Source organism: Larimichthys crocea, chromosome IX (genome assembly GCF_000972845.2).
Source record: "Larimichthys crocea isolate SSNF chromosome IX, L_crocea_2.0, whole genome shotgun sequence".
NCBI classification, from domain to species: Eukaryota; Metazoa; Chordata; class Actinopteri; family Sciaenidae; genus Larimichthys; species Larimichthys crocea.
Window position 1 is genome coordinate 8,435,598 of NC_040019.1, and position 13,837 is coordinate 8,449,434.

At 41.8% G+C, this 13,837-nt stretch overlaps 1 protein-coding gene across 4 annotated transcripts in view; it reads left to right on the forward strand.

Moving 5' to 3' along the window:
* The window catches only part of abl1 (c-abl oncogene 1, non-receptor tyrosine kinase), a 34,615-nt gene that overhangs the window by 16,866 nt on the left and 3,912 nt on the right, over positions 1 to 13,837 (forward strand). The window contains exons 1-10 of one of the 4 annotated variants that reach the window (XM_010738348.3): positions 428 to 1,280; positions 8,107 to 8,271; positions 9,009 to 9,304; positions 11,240 to 11,530; positions 11,746 to 11,830; positions 12,087 to 12,264; positions 12,846 to 13,030; positions 13,225 to 13,377; positions 13,469 to 13,558; positions 13,671 to 13,799. In XM_010738348.3, coding sequence (XP_010736650.1) covers positions 1,196 to 1,280; positions 8,107 to 8,271; positions 9,009 to 9,304; positions 11,240 to 11,530; positions 11,746 to 11,830; positions 12,087 to 12,264; positions 12,846 to 13,030; positions 13,225 to 13,377; positions 13,469 to 13,558; positions 13,671 to 13,799 — 1,657 coding nt within the window. In that variant the 5' untranslated portion in view covers positions 428 to 1,195. Of the gene's footprint in view, positions 1 to 427; positions 1,281 to 8,106; positions 8,272 to 9,008; positions 9,305 to 11,239; positions 11,531 to 11,745; positions 11,831 to 12,086; positions 12,265 to 12,845; positions 13,031 to 13,224; positions 13,378 to 13,468; positions 13,559 to 13,670; positions 13,800 to 13,837 lie in introns of those variants that run through there. The other 3 variants (XM_010738356.3, XM_010738330.3, XM_010738338.3) reach the window with 3 other exon arrangements.

Here is a 13,837-nt window from a genome sequence, read left to right on the forward strand (position 1 = left end):
TGAAAATCACACGGTCAGACATGCTTCTCTAAACACCAAAAGATAAATGTTCTCTCATTTTGACGGATTTGAATAGGTTGCTTCATCCACATTTGAATATTGTGGTAAATGAGCCTTGTTTTTAGTGGGCCCTGCCTAGACTGGTGAGTGGTTATACTTCCCTCCTTGTTAGCTGCTCTTGATTGAGAGCTTAAGCTTTGTCTTTTAACAACGCAGTCCTGTTTCCAGAAGTGATTCCTCAACCTGTAAACATTTCAGAGAGGGGGAAAAAAACAGTTGAGAAGAAGAAGAAGGAGAGAGAGAGAGAGGCAGAAGGACAGTAAGTGAGGGGGGAAGGAGGGGGTTGAAAAGTTGGAGGAGGAGCTTCTTGTAATCATCTCATGACTTCAACAAAAAGGAGGAAGAACTGTTTAAAGTCTACACTCAATCTAAACTTTAATCAAGAGACCTCTGCAGCTTTCCTCATATTTTGGCAAGAGATTTGGGTGATGGTGTGTTGTTGTTGTTTGTATTCTCCTTGGAAAAGGCTTGTGTGTATGTGTGTGTGTTAGCGGTCTCTCTCCCTCTCATTGTGTGTTTGCTGCTAGAGGTGGGAGGGCTCAGCTGATGTCATTGAGTGCAGCAGGCTGAGCCTGAAAGAGGCCCTTTGTTGGCAGCTGTAGCACGAGTAGTCCCTGTGCCTAAGCTACACACTCACACAGGGGACAGGAGAGAGGAATGGCACCGTTCAGACTGCCCTTCTGCCCACTCAACTGACACATCTACAGGTCAACAAAGCTTTTGGACCAAACCTGAGCTTTTTTTTTTTTTTTTTTTTTTTTTTTTTTTGGTATTTGTTGTATCTTTACAAAAAAGTGGCGCTGACCAAAAAACCCACAAGCAGAAGAGGGGGAAAAAACATGGAGCCGCTCAGAAGAGAAAGTTGATAGACTTTGCCGGACAGCAGATTCCAGCTTTTTCTGTTTCGGAAACGAGTGAGGAAGCAAAGAGGATTTACAGTAACTGAAAGGACAAAGGGGAAGAAAAACAGTATATTTCAACATCCATTTTGGCTTGGTGATGGTTCTCCTTTCGTCAGCTTCTGCCTTGTGTTTGAATTTTTTTCCTGTTGGACACATGTAGAGGGGAAACGTTCGAGGGGACGTCTGATTTGAACCAGCAAGAACATTTTCCAGCAGGAAGGGAAAGAAAGCAAATGAAAATGCTGGAGATATGCCTAAAATTGGTGGGGTGTAAATCTAAGAAAGGCCTCTCGTCCTCCTCCAGCTGTTATTTGGAAGGTAAGAATATTTTTTGCGATGGCTTGTAGTGTCTTGTGGTCGTCTTTTAGCTCGGGTAAGTTTACTTTAGAGAAATATAAACAGTACTTAGAGTGGAGATGTCAGAAAAGACACAAATCAGGGCTGTGGAATACACAAGGAGATGGATAGAAGACGATTTCGCCGTGTAACGGCTCAACAATGATTTCTGCACTGTGGAAACAGAAGAATGGGGAGGGGAAAAGTGGGAGAGTAAGCACAGGGGAGGGTGAGGGAGGCCAGACACACTGGCTAGCTGAGGAGGAAAGAAGTGGAAAAAGAGACGGCAAAGAGAATACAAGGAAATTTGACTCCTGGTCGTGGCCCACTTAACTTGTGTTTATGAGGAGAGGGGATCTAATCTAAGTCTGCGCTGCTCTTTATGCTATGTCTGCTATGTTCCAGTACTTGTGATGTTCTTCACTGCTTCCATAATAACTTCAGAAAACAACGTAGATCTATATATTTCACACACACTTTCTAGCATAGGCACCAGCGATTTATTTGTTTCCTGTTACTTCTAATTAGACAGTTCTGGTCACAGTCAAAGTGGGTAATTGATTTCTCTTCAAGAAAACACAAGAAATCCAGGGTCTGCATGATCAACATAATACTTGATTGGCAATGGAAGACTCAAGGATGGTCTCATGTGTGCCAAAGATTGCGCAACCAAATGATTTAATAGAGTTAATAGTCCTGGTACGCTCCCCACTAAAGTGGATGACATTGATAAAGAGTCTCTCTAATTTCTAAAAAGACCATATGGTACAAGGCACAACAGATCTCATGCTGAGATGTTCCACCCCAAATGAAAAGTTTCATTTGAGGCCTTATTAGTAATTTGCTCCAAGCATTAAGCTGTTTAACATCATTAGCATGAACAAAGATGAGAATGCAGTTTGAATATTTTATGATCCAAATGATGAAAATGGCGGCTCCTCTGTGTTTAAGCTGCCTTTATTATCACCTGGTATTTCCTGCTCTCCTCCACTGGGCTCTTATCTCATTAACATAATATCTCCCACAGTGGGGTAAGAACCACATCAAATGTATGATCTGAATATACTCCCCTTGTTCTCCACCACCCCCCGCACAGGCGATGACAGCTGATAAATATGTAAGATAAAGATTTTCCCTCTCTCAGCCCTCAGAAATATGTGGTTTGGGACCATGGAAGTGGACCACACTGTTCTATAGCCTCATGGTTTTGGACTCGGTCTACTGCTGGCTTCTATTGTGCCGGATAGTTAGTTGGATTTTCCTTTCATCCAGGGTGTAAATCAGCTTATTAAAGCACTGGAATGAAGACTAGCAGAGCTCTCATAGGCTTGATCGCCAGGACCAAGTGGAGCCAGACATGATATTTTTTAATAGCCTGGTTTTTGCAGAAATTTCTGTCTTGCATCAGTGTGTGAGTTTGGATGCATTCCTATTGCTCATAGCGGTGCAGTCATAGCTATGAATTCTTTACAAGTTCCACACATATTTAATCATTTTGAGTGTTGTCTCAGTAATGCAACCCCGGACAATTTCTCTCACTGTGTGACTCAGAAAAACAGAAGTCTGATAATGGACTTTTTTTGTATCTTTCTTACCGAGGTTCCTTTTTTATGCCTTATTTCCTACACTTCTTTGAGCCCTGTGTTGTCATCGTCCATGTGTCAGTGTGCCGTCACCCTCTCACAAAGAGCTGTGGTATTTGGGGCCGTTAAGTGGACATGTGTGGCGTCGGCTGTTCAAATGCGCTGCCCACATACTTTATGGCTGGCCAAACTCTGGACATATGATATGTCCTGCTCGCTCTCAGGTCTGCATCTTTTTAGTTGGGCTCTTTTTTTTTTCTTTCTTTCTTGTGTGATCTCTGATCTCAGCCTAAACCCACATTTGACAAAACACAGCTATGTTTTTGACTTCATCTGTATTTTCTCTATGTCTAGCTATGTATTTACATTGTATCAATACATGGGTGTTAACATCTTACGTCTAGAGAACTGTGACTTTAAGACAGAATACAAACAGATCAAACACAAGTATTTTAATTAAATAAGTAAGACTGGCTGCATTAACAAAGTAAGATGACACAAGACTGTGTCAAACACTTTTCAGATGCCAGTGAACTGAGTGATTACCAGTCAAGTCGATGACATCGCTCGTCTCTGCATGGTTATGAAAACGAAAAAGCAGTTTTGCAAATGCTCAACAGACATCTTTTAATTACTGGAATAACCGTCATGTTCCTCGACTTCATTCTCAGGCTTCAATCTGCTACTTTATGCTTTTGCTTCCCTCAAGGGCCTTTTTAGTTTTTGCTGTTTCTGAATCATGTGACGTGGTCTCACAGTCTGTCTTTATTCTCGCACGGGGCAAATAGATACCTGTACCTTTGCCAACTGAGGGAAGCACCATTGACTGTTGCTCAAAAATGCAACAGCTCTGTCTCTTTTTAGGATTGGAACTCACCTAAATACAGGAGTATGAGCCAAACAGCGTGCTCCAGATGAAATTGAAACTGGCATGTTCTCACACAAAATGGCAGGTTTGTGACCTAAAAGAAGCACCACATTTGGTTTGATTGTCTCGGTGTGCTCAGGCTGGCAAGCCTAACTTGGCAGAAGAGGCTTTGTGAAAGGCTTTCACTGGCCTCCCAACACACTTGTGCATGAAACTTGTCAACAAAGTCATGTGACGGGCTGTGGACTGCATATGTTCTCTTGACTTCCTTAGAGTTGTACTAGTTTTTTTCCTGTAGGCTACAAATTCTTTGACTTCTTGCCTTAAGAAACTCGCAAGTCCAATCTTCTCCAACTGTGACTCCAAAGCTCCACCATCTGAGGTGGGAACAATCACACACACACACACACGCACACACACTTGGGTTTGAACAACTACACCCAGAAGCAGGCTCTTCTTCTGTACTTCATGTTCTTATTCCTGTTTTGATAAATAGTAGAATAATCAACACATTTTTAGCACCAGAAGTGTTTAGGTTTATGCGTGTAGTTCAAGTAGTATTGACCAGTCATGTTTGAGCAGGTTTTGGTTGCAACAGTCCTTGGAGAGCAATCGTCTGATGACAACTTAACTTTTTTATACGTTTTTTTTTAAAAGTTTTCTGCATTCATTTGCAGATATCTGCCAAAATGTGTCTTCCTCATCATTTTCATATTTGACGTTGTTAATCGGACTGCAGTGGGAGGTCGTGGCATGGATATTCGTTATCCAAAAAACAGATAACTGATATCAGAAAGATTGGCTGTTGGCCCCAGAGGCTAAATCGCCATCAGATGATAGCCGATTGGTTCTGAGATTGCACTTAATGTGATTTTGTTCAACATCAGGTCTTTGGCAGGCAGTTCCCTTTCTTAAATTGATAATCAAGCACAATCCCGATTTTATGTTTTACGTAACAGTGCAGGAGTTGTTATTGAGTCAACCCCTCCAGACATCAGTTTTATGAGAGAAAATGGAGTATAAAAGAAGGTGGAGTTGCCATTTTAATAATTCTATCCAGTGCAAACAGATGTTGCTTCTTTCGAATATGTTGCTCTTCCTTCGAATTCCTTCTGTCGAGCTGCAGACTTTACTGACTTCACAACTACACAGTCAAAATCAGTGTATAGGAAGTGAACTGTCTACTGTTGTTGCGTTCTCTTGGAGATGACTATATTTGCACACGCAAATGTCCAATCCAATTCAATCAGAACACAGTATAAGTGATCTAAATTTATCAGTGTTTTTGATGCCTCACTAAGGTAAATGTTGTCTCTGGTCAAGAAAAAAAACATGAAGAAATGCCATTCAGGTTAAAAAAAAAAAAAAGAATAAAAGAGCGTGTTGAAAGTTAACACAGATAGTGAAAAACAAATGCTCAGGTGCATTATGACATACATAAAGAATGACTTTGCATTCACCATTTTGAACTCTTTTCCGAACTCACTGCCGTTCAGTCAGTGATTGGATGTACCAGTATTTCCTCCAGTTAAACAGAGATAAAACAGAAATAATTATTTATGGATCCACAGAAGACTGAATAGAAGTCAGTGCTAAACTAGAGTCACTTACATTAAAGATCACAAACCGAGCCAGAGATTTTGGTGCACACTATAACGTTGTCTTTATAAGTCATTAAAAAGTCGATCAGACAGCTGCTGCTAGTCCTTACTAAACGAGAGAGGAGAGTCGATCACATCAGCTCTCAGATCTTTACATTGGCTTTTTGTTTGCCAAAGAATTAACTTTAAAAACACTTCTGTTGATTTATAAGACGCTGAATGGTTGACTTTGAATTGCCTTATCGTTGGAAGGTGCTAGACAAATAAATCGCCTTGTGCTGAGTAGGCCTCTATCTGTAATTGTTTGCAGCTCTGTATTTGACAGTCTAAATCATCCAGAGAGGGTGCATGTGACTGTTGTGTACAATAACCACTATGCCACAAAGTATCCTCTTTGCTGCAAGCTCAATCAGCCAAATCCAGCTGCCTCAATGACAGTATAGTGAGTAAATCACAGTTGTGACAGGTTCTGGATGATTTTGTCTGCTCTGCATGAGAGAGACTTTTTTTTTTGCAGAAATACACTGTATCTGTATGGACGTTTGGAACATCCACTTATGCAATAAATGTGGTGAACAAGTCATAATCTGCTATATTATGCAGCTGGGGGACTTGGTGTTGTTCCAGTGGTGTTCAACAGCCAAGACAATGAAACGTGTCTTAGATATATGTCTTTGAAGGGTTTTACGAGCTGAAAACATAGAGGATACAAAAAGAAATATGAATGGTATGGTTTTGGAATAACAGAGATGATACAACAGAGAACTGTTCCGTCTTGTTTGTGCTTGTGTGCATGCGATTGGGAAAGTGATTTAAGTTGGCCACGGTCTTCCCGCTTGCAGTATTAATGGCATGATATGAGCACTAATTCATTGACAGCTGGTTTCTGTTCAAATGCTTTGATCCGACTGTGACCAGCATTTCAGACCAGGGATGCAGCGATTAACTGATTTTAGCTGTTAACCACGGTTTAATACGTCACCGTTTTGGAGCCGTAAAGGTTTCTGTCACTTACAATCAACAAAGTGGCATTGAGTTCAGGGCTTTCAGTGCAACACACCAACGGCAAAGCAAGAAAAGGAGAATTTTTTTTATCTTGAACAAAAGTCTTTGCAACATTCTCCACTCTTATCAGAGACTTTGTAGAAATTTGAATCATGTACATACATAATATAGTCAATAAGCGTGATGATTAGTTGTCTCCTTTTTTCATATTATTCAACTTTGAAGAGAAGCCATACTCTTAAGAGTGGTGATCTCTCATTGCATTAATCATAATTACGATGTCCTCTGGAGCTAAACTTTGCACTCAGACCATTGTTCCACTTTGAAGACTTGTCAGTGTTGGTGAACTGTTTACTTGTTAGAACCAATCTTTCCGTAGCAGGATGTGTTTGGTTAAAGAATGCATTTTGTAGCAGGATGTATGAAGAATTATGTCATCACCTCAACTAAAAAATAGGTTTTAATTTCACTCTGTTTTTACTTGAAGGGAAATAGGCCTAATCCTGTTTTTTGGATTCTGTTTGTAATTTCACAATTACGCCCTCCTTCAACTTTAAAGCTACACACAACACTAAAGAAAGTTACACATTTACAAGTATTATTTTTCTGGTGTTACCAAATCACCGGACGCTGCATGTCTGCAGATGTTTTATACAGTCATTTGTCTGTCTGGCTATGTTTCTGTTCTAAATTGGGCACTTGGATTCATTTCCCCCAAAAAAACAGTAGCAATGATGTAAACTCAAAAGTAAATATATGCATTGCTGTAGTCTGCCTCCATTTCTCTTCTGTTTCACAATCACAGAATGACTGGAAAAAATAATGTTCAGTGTCTTTTTGGAGGGTTCGCTTGGTTTCCTCATCGCACTGTGTACTATTTCCTTACAAGTAAATTTAAAATATTTCCTTCTCACGTGTTACTACTATTTGAGAATTTGGAAGGTGGAAATATAGCGCAGCTCTGGCCTGTTGTCTCTGCTGGAAAGATGTGTGAGTTTGTGAGCCTGGGGGGGATGAAATCTAAGATGCCTCGAAAACATGTGTGACAACAGCTGAGCGAGTCACACAATCGAGCTCATGTTTAGGCCAAACTGCAGTTAGACAAAAGTTCTCGCCTCACTTCTCTCTCTCTCTTTTTCTTCTTTAAACACAATTTTCTCCACATTCTTTCCACATTTTGTGATTCAGCCATCAGTTTTACGGCTCTGAAATTGCTATAATTCAAGCTGCGTCTGTAATTAACATAACTATAAGTTAAAGCACTTTGAACTCTGAGGCTCATTACCTGTGAGCGTGAGCACGTATAGTTACAATGAAGATTCATGCCGAGGCACATTCTCACGGTCTCATGTGTGCTAGTTGTCACGGTATTCAGGAAAATGAAAAACGAAGCAGGGATAATCCAGGAAATGAAAAGTTACAAAGGCAGCTGGGACACGGCCGGTCACATGATCAGGTTTTAATGCTCTAATCCCACGTTGGGATCACAGCTGATGACCTGCTTGTCGGAGCAAGACCCAGCTGAATTTAAATGACACGCGGAGAGACGAGTCGACATTGTTGCTGAATCATCCTACATGTGTGAAACTGTATGGTAAAAACGGCTTCACAATGCCGCTGCATACCAAACACACGCCTACAGATCTCCCTCAGTCTCCCCTCAGCAATGCATTGTTTGATGTTTTCCCTCACGGTTCAGTTAACTACATGTGTTCTGATGTTTTCTTCCCTTTTTTTTTTTGTTTTTTCAGAAGCTCTCCAGAGACCAGACTTTGAGAGTCAGGGTCTGACAGAAGCGGCCCGCTGGAACTCCAAAGAGAACCTGTTGGCTGGACCCAGCGAGAATGACCCCAACCTGTTTGTCGCACTCTATGATTTTGTTGCCAGTGGTGACAACACACTCAGCATCACTAAAGGTTCGTTCTCATTGTTTGTTTTTGTTGTTTGTTTGATTTTTAGATATTTGAAAAAACTTATGGTTGGATGTTTTTAGGTGACATGTAAGGTCGTGAATCTTACTGGGAATCTACTTATTTGCTTCCTGTCCCCTTCCCTCTCCGTCTTCATCCCTGTCTGACTCTCACTTCCTGACGATGGTCTCAAACGTGGGTTGTTTTCTTCCTCTGAAGCGACTGTAAAACAATACCACAGATGGATCACACGGACAAACAGAGGAAGGAAGCGGGGGAACATATGCACCGGAATAAACAAGAAAATGTCCTGTACAGCAGTACTTTCCACTTCGTTCTAATATGAGCCATTACACGAAAAAGTTCATTTTACTTTGCGTCTATGTTGTCAAATAACAGTTATTTGAATCTGAAGTTTGGCACTTTCAGGATTTAAACACATAATTTGATATTTTTTGTTACACCCTGTCTAAGCTGAAGGAAAGAAATACGTTCCTTGAATCTAGATCACAAAATGACTGGTGCCTCCTGATCTGAGGATACAGTGTGTCAGTCCATGGTAGCCTGTTCTTAATATGTAGGATACAGAAGATTCACACAGTCCTACTTGTGGTCCTCCTAATTGTTCCTGTGATCTTTCACAGGAATGATCTGTATCCTTAAAATTTAAGTATATAGGTTTGCAGCCAATTAGATACATGCCTGTATTATTTATTTTTTTATTTTAATCTCACGTTTACTAGGAGAGAAACTGCGTGTGCTGGGATACAACCACAACGGCGAGTGGTGCGAGGCGCAGACCAAGAATGGCCAGGGTTGGGTGCCGTCCAACTACATCACCCCCGTCAACAGCCTGGAGAAGCACAGCTGGTACCATGGACCCGTGTCACGCAACGCGGCCGAGTACCTGCTCAGCTCGGGAATCAACGGGAGCTTTCTGGTCCGCGAGAGTGAGAGCAGCCCCGGCCAGAGGTCTATTTCTCTGCGGTACGAGGGGAGAGTCTACCATTACAGGATTAACACTGCGTCTGACGGCAAGGTGGGCATCAGGAAACACAAACACATACTGTCTACACACACCAAAGGTGGAATTATGTTGACAACTCAAAAAATCGACTTTTTGCCAAGTTAACACCGACACATGCTCACATTAAGCCTTAAGGTTCGTCCTTTTTTCACATTTGATGGCGCCTAAATGAATCTAACGGTTAAACCTCATTGTTTGATGTGGTTTTGTGGTTTATTATTTGTTTCATAAAGGCAGGATGTTATCTACAGCACATGGCAGGATCTACCTCATTGTTCTATATCGGCTGTAGATGGAATGTAATGACTGATTTGAAGTGAAGATAGCAGCCAGGTGCATTAATCAAGGGGATTGTTTTTCATCCAGTGCAGCACTTTGAGAAATGGGAAGACATATTTGTATTCCACACACACACACACGCTCACGCTCACAAAGTATCACTGATATCTGCAAGAACAGATGAGTGCATTGTTCTCTTCTCTCTCAAAGCTGCTCAGGGCACAAGTTTCAATCATTCAGAGATCTGAAATGATAATTCTTATTATTTTAGTGTCCCTAAAATGCTTAAAAAAAAAAAAATGAAGAAATATGAGGTTGAGCACACTCGCATTATCCTTTTAAATATGGTGACCCATCCTCAAGGTCCCAGTGGATAAGTGCTGGCCATTTTGGAATGGCTGAATTCCTTCCGCGGGATTCCCCCAAAATGCGATGTCAGTCGAGAAGCCGCTGCCATTTTGGCTGTGTCACCCTCCTCCTGTCTGTGATGCAGCGAGGTGAGCTAGCTCGAGGAACGCTTGCTATGACAAGAATGCCTCTAACCACCACTGTGCTGCTCATAATGGCCAGCAGACGCGAGGTCGGCCAGACACTGACGCCCATGCTAAGACATGCATTAGCACAGAGCAGTGCAGCCAAGAATGCACGCGCACACACACACACACACACACACGAAACAAATGTACGATCACACACACACATATACACATACACATACACACACACACACACACACACACACACACACACACACACACGGTTCCCCATCTCATATTGTTTTCCATCCTCCCACTGAGCTACAACTCAAGAGTCTGGTATGATAGACTTCTCCCATAATTTGAGATTACCTCAGCACTCCCCTGAGCTACAGCTTTGTTTCACAGTGACTTTGTGATTAACACTGCTCCGAATAACTAAGGTTTTTATGTTGATAAATAGTTGTTGTTTTTTTCTCCCCGTTGATTTAGTGAATGGTCACAGTTTAAGCCAGGAGAGCGGCCAACTGACCATTAAATCCTCTTTAGATTTCAAAGGTCTTTTCGACTGCAGTCAAGGTTGTTCTTTTCTTTTTTTTTTTTTTTTTTCCTGCCCTCTCGCTCAAAGCGCCTGTAAAGTTAAAGAAATGCACAGTGCAAATTGTAGAGCAAATCATTTCTGGGGTTATGTAAGTCTTGGACAATGGAAAAGACTGTGTCCATTGAGCCCTGACCAATATCCTTCCGTCAACCAGCTTTTCCTGACTAATGCCTTGTGAGTTTTGAATGGGCTAAGACCGTTCTTGATGGAGAAAATGTTTTAGTGTTGTTTTGCCAAGACTTAGTAGATTAATTCATGCTCGATTACTGGAACTTTGCCCGTTATTTCTGGCGTTATACCTTTCCCTAATATCACTCATTGTTTCCAGACAGCACTAACATTTTAATGCATTTTAACACAAGTAGCATCGTGTAATGAAAACATTCGGGAACATTTCAGCATCTTTTGTTTATTAGAAGCTTAACAGCTGTATTGCATTGTTTTGATAGTGCTCCGACTTGCCCAAGTGCAGAATTTAAATAGATTCCCCAGTGACTTTGTCATCATTGAAGTATTTATCTTTTATGTCATGATATTTCTGTCGATATCCAAAGCTGAACTGACCTCTCATGTGCATCTACTCAAATGTAGAATCTCTTTCTCCTTCAGCTGTACGTCTCGTCAGAAAGCCGTTTCAACACACTGGCAGAGCTGGTGCACCACCATTCCACGGTGGCCGACGGCCTCATCACCACGCTGCACTACCCGGCACCGAAGCGCAATAAGCCCACCATCTATGGAGTTTCTCCCAACTATGACAAGTGGGAGATGGAGCGCACTGACATTACCATGAAGCACAAGCTGGGAGGAGGCCAGTATGGGGAAGTGTATGAGGGTGTTTGGAAGAAGTACAACCTCACTGTGGCTGTAAAGACACTAAAGGTAAGAAGAACAACATGCCTACTGCTCCTAATTAGACTTTACGAGGAAAGGACGAACGTTAATATCCATCTATTGAAGTAGAAACATTTTGAAACACATTATGTGACACAATAAGTCTTACACTTGACTGAATAATGCTACCATCTGGTGTTATATGGATGCAACTGCAAGCAGCCCGTGCTATCGCTCACTTTTTTTGACAAAACTCTGTCCAGGAGGATACGATGGAAGTGGAGGAGTTCCTCAAGGAGGCCGCTGTCATGAAAGAGATTAAACACCCTAATTTGGTACAACTGTTAGGTATGTTAAGAGCCATTTCTTTCTCAGTGTCTTTACTCTGAAAGTCATCTCATGAACAGGAGAAGAGCTATTGATCAGATGTAGAACCCCATTTTTTTTGGCACCGATCAATTTTGCAAATGTACTCATGTTTGCAGGACAACTAGCTTTTTCAATGGAGATTTTCTGCGTCAAGGTTATTGAAAGTAACACACAAAAACAAGTGATCCAGTGAATACTGATGTGTTTTTGTTTTGCAAACTTGTTTCATTGGCAGGTGTGTGCACGCGGGAGCCACCGTTTTACATTATCACAGAGTTCATGACCCACGGTAACCTACTAGACTACCTGAGGGAGTGTAACAGAGAGGAGGTCAATGCGGTGGTGCTGCTCCACATGGCCACGCAGATATCCTCTGCCATGGAGTACCTGGAGAAAAAAAACTTTATACACAGGTGGGTGCAAACACAGTATTTTCATTGTCAGAGGTTTGGTAATCAGGCAGCGTGATGTTCAGTAGTGCGGTAGTTAGAGCTGCAACTTATAACAGTAGAAGAAAAAACATCTTTGAATCCTTGAATCTTATTTTCTTTCCATTCCTAAGCTGCTCTATCATCGCTCTCTCAACTGAATGACCAACTTGTATCATACACAAGTGGATGTCGTAACATAGCTAGTGTGTTCTGGCACGTTTAACGGGGTCCTAAAGAAGAGATGACATGATTTATGTCTTTCGTATTTGCCAAAGCACATTTTAATTTTTAAATCTGACAAGACACAGCTTGTGACTCTGCTCCGCACAAAACATCTGTAGAGAGCCAACACTGCAGTGGATGTTGTAACAACACACTGTTTTTGTATACTGTGTTTTCTTATGCTCTGTTTCATTGTGTTTTCTTCTCATCAATGCCTGTGTTGAAGTCAGTTTTTAAATTTTTTGGACTTGTTTTGTCTGTTTCTGATTGTAAAAAAAGTCAGAATTCCACCATGTCCTCCTGTCCATCACTCATTCGCCTCTCTGTATTGTCTCTTGCAGGGACCTGGCTGCTCGAAACTGTCTGGTTGGGGAGAACCACCTGGTAAAAGTCGCAGACTTCGGCCTAAGCAGGCTAATGACTGGCGACACATACACAGCTCATGCTGGGGCCAAGTTCCCCATTAAGTGGACTGCTCCAGAGAGTCTGGCCTACAACAAGTTCTCTATTAAGTCTGATGTCTGGGGTGAGTTTGATTTAATTCAGACAACGCTAAAATGTATTCCTGATGTTCTTGCTCGAGTAGCTAATTTCTTTCAGGTTCCTATTTAACAAGGGAACAATTTTACTCATTAAATGATTGCACATAATCCCACCATGACTTTATGTCGCAGTTATTTAGTTCTTGACATGTTGTATTGTATGTATCCTCATCTCCAGCATTTGGTGTGCTGCTGTGGGAGATCGCCACCTACGGCATGTCCCCCTACCCTGGCATTGACTTGTCCCAAGTGTACGAGCTGCTGGAGAAAGACTACCGTATGGACCGACCGGAAGGCTGCCCTGAGAAGGTCTACGAACTCATGACAGCCTGTGAGTAGCAAAACTCATCCATCTGTGATTAGAGGGACTCCGTTCTACTGGAATGACTTTTTAAAAATTCTGTTCCCTGTTTTCCTGTCAGGTTGGAGATGGAACCCTTCAGAACGTCCATCCTTTGCTGAAACACACCAAGCCTTTGAGACCATGTTCCAGGAGTCCAGCATCTCTGATGGTCAGTGCTGTTTTCTTTTTATATCCAAAGCACTTTTACTTGTGGGTGTTAAGATGTCAATAGTCATGTTCAGTTGCTTGTTAAATCTAGATTGATGTTGTATTTCTTTTAGAGGTGGAAAAGGAATTGGGCAAGAAAGGGAAGAAGGCGACGTTAGGCCCCCTCCAGCAAGCTCCAGAGCTGCCCACCAAAACCAGAACTCTCCGTAAAAACGCGGACAACCGGGATGGAGATAGTCCAGGTGAGACGCACTCACATCCACTGTGCCTTCTGCCATTG